Source organism: Trypanosoma grayi (assembly GCF_000691245.1).
Source record: "Trypanosoma grayi strain ANR4 Tgr_1919_V1, whole genome shotgun sequence".
Taxonomy (NCBI): Eukaryota; Euglenozoa; class Kinetoplastea; order Trypanosomatida; family Trypanosomatidae; genus Trypanosoma; species Trypanosoma grayi.
Genome location: NW_008827537.1, coordinates 1 through 1,700, shown reverse-complemented (window position 1 = coordinate 1,700; position 1,700 = coordinate 1). Strand labels below are relative to the sequence as shown.

The 1,700-nt window shown below is 57.9% G+C and overlaps 2 protein-coding genes across 2 annotated transcripts; both read left to right on the top strand.

The window, feature by feature from the left end:
- On the top strand, nt 1-363 carry DQ04_19191010 (hypothetical protein; the record flags this gene model as incomplete). The annotated part of the gene is made up of 1 exon (XM_009317794.1): nt 1-363. A coding segment is annotated over one exon (363 nt), but the record flags the coding sequence as incomplete, so codon positions are not given.
- Nucleotides 364-794: 431 nt separating this feature from the next.
- DQ04_19191000 (putative receptor-type adenylate cyclase) lies at nt 795-1,355 on the top strand (the record flags this gene model as incomplete). The annotated part of the gene is made up of 1 exon (XM_009317793.1): nt 795-1,355. One exon carries the CDS (start codon nt 795-797, stop codon nt 1,353-1,355), a length of 561 nt encoding a protein of 186 aa, XP_009316068.1.
- Between the last annotated feature and the right edge of the window lie 345 nt (nt 1,356-1,700).

The window sequence follows — 1,700 nt, the reverse complement described above, 5'->3', positions numbered from 1 at the left end:
CTGCTGTGTGCCCCACTGAAGGGGCTCGCTGCGTGGCCTCCCACTCGATCCGTCTTTTGCTGCTGTTGCGTGCGCTGTGTGGGCCGCCACCAGTCGCACTTGCGCCGCTCTTCCTCTCTCTTTGTCTCTCCTGTTGTATTTGTGATGGGAGATACATTCGCCCGGGGAAGGGACTCTCAACGCCACGAAGCCGCTGCTTCGACCGGTGACTATGGGGCGGCGAGCACTGCGCCCTGGTGGGGTGGACTGCTGCCTGCACGTATGCGTGGGGCTGGTGGTCTCTGTGCTTCTGGTGGCTGCTCCACGAGGTGCGGTGGGCCAAAGCACCGAAGCAACGAGAGTTGTACAGATGCTCTCCATTGACGCGAAGGACCCCTTGTCTACTAATCACGTCAGGGAGGCAGCTGCTGTGGGCTTCTTGGCATCGCTCTATTCACGTGGGTACGTTGTTTTGCGATGCTGACGAGGAGGGCCGTGCTGCTGAGGACGAGGAGTACGTGCCGCCGACTGCGCGCCTCGACGCTGCTGTGTACCGGCAGTACTGGAACGGCCTGCGTGTGCGTGTGGGTGTGCACACCGGGCTGTGTGACATCCGGCAGGACGAGGTGACGAAGGGCTACGACTACTACGGCTGGACGTCGAACACTGCTGCGCGCACTGAGAGCGTTGGTAACGGCGGGCAGGTGCTGCTGACGGGTGCGGCGTACCTGGCGCTGAGCACGGCTGAGCGTGAGCAGCTGGACGTGACTGCGCTTGGCGGTGTGGCGCTGCGCGGTGTGCCTGTGCCTGTGGAGATGTACCAGCTGAACGCTGTGCCCGGGCGCACCTTCGCCGCACTGCGGCTTGACCGTCAGGACCTTGACGAGGAGGAGGATTATGCGTCGAGCAGCGAGCATATTTCTCGACAGAGCGCATTGAGTGGTGCTTCGCAGTCTATTCTCTCTATTTTGAGAGTGCTCTTTGGTACGTTTGTTCCGTCACGGCGGCTGAAGTTGCTCCAGTCACTGTGCCAGCGTTGGAGTGTCCGTGTGCCGCGGAAAACTGCGTCGGTGAGTGAAAACGATTACTGCCGTGGGATTATGCAGCGGTTGGCGATGAAGATCTCCCTTGTGATGGATCGGAAGGCTCTTGTGAATGGTGGTGGGTCGCTGGGATTCTCGACGAGCGCCAACGGTGCCTATGCTGACCAACTTTCTCGGTATTCGGCTGCTGCGAGCAAGAGCTCGAAGGCGGTGAGCTGGCTGAGTGGAGGACAGAGAAGGAAAGGCGTGCTTGGGCAGTCGTTGATGGTGGATGATCTTTCTACGAGCGCCGACGACTCGATCGTCACTATTCACGCCAAGAAGCACGCGTAGATGGGCATTGCGGTCGTACTGCGTCATTATGTTCGGTTTTATTTTGGTGCGCCATCGAGTGAGTGGAGGCTGGCGGCGCTTCTTTAAGAAGTAGTTTGAAAGTTTTTTTGGATCGATTAGGACACATTTCATATTATGTATTTGCGAGGAAAGCACGCTGCTTTATGCCGTGCATCACGAGGAGTGGCGTTGGCTGTGTGTGCTGCACTGTGCCATTGCTGCGTATTTTCTCATAAAATGTTTAGAACATCATCCCTGGAAAGATGTAGTATCGTCTGTGGTGAGTTGCTGCAGGTACAATTTCATGCACGCAGCCTGCCGGTGATGGTGCCAGAGTGTCGGATT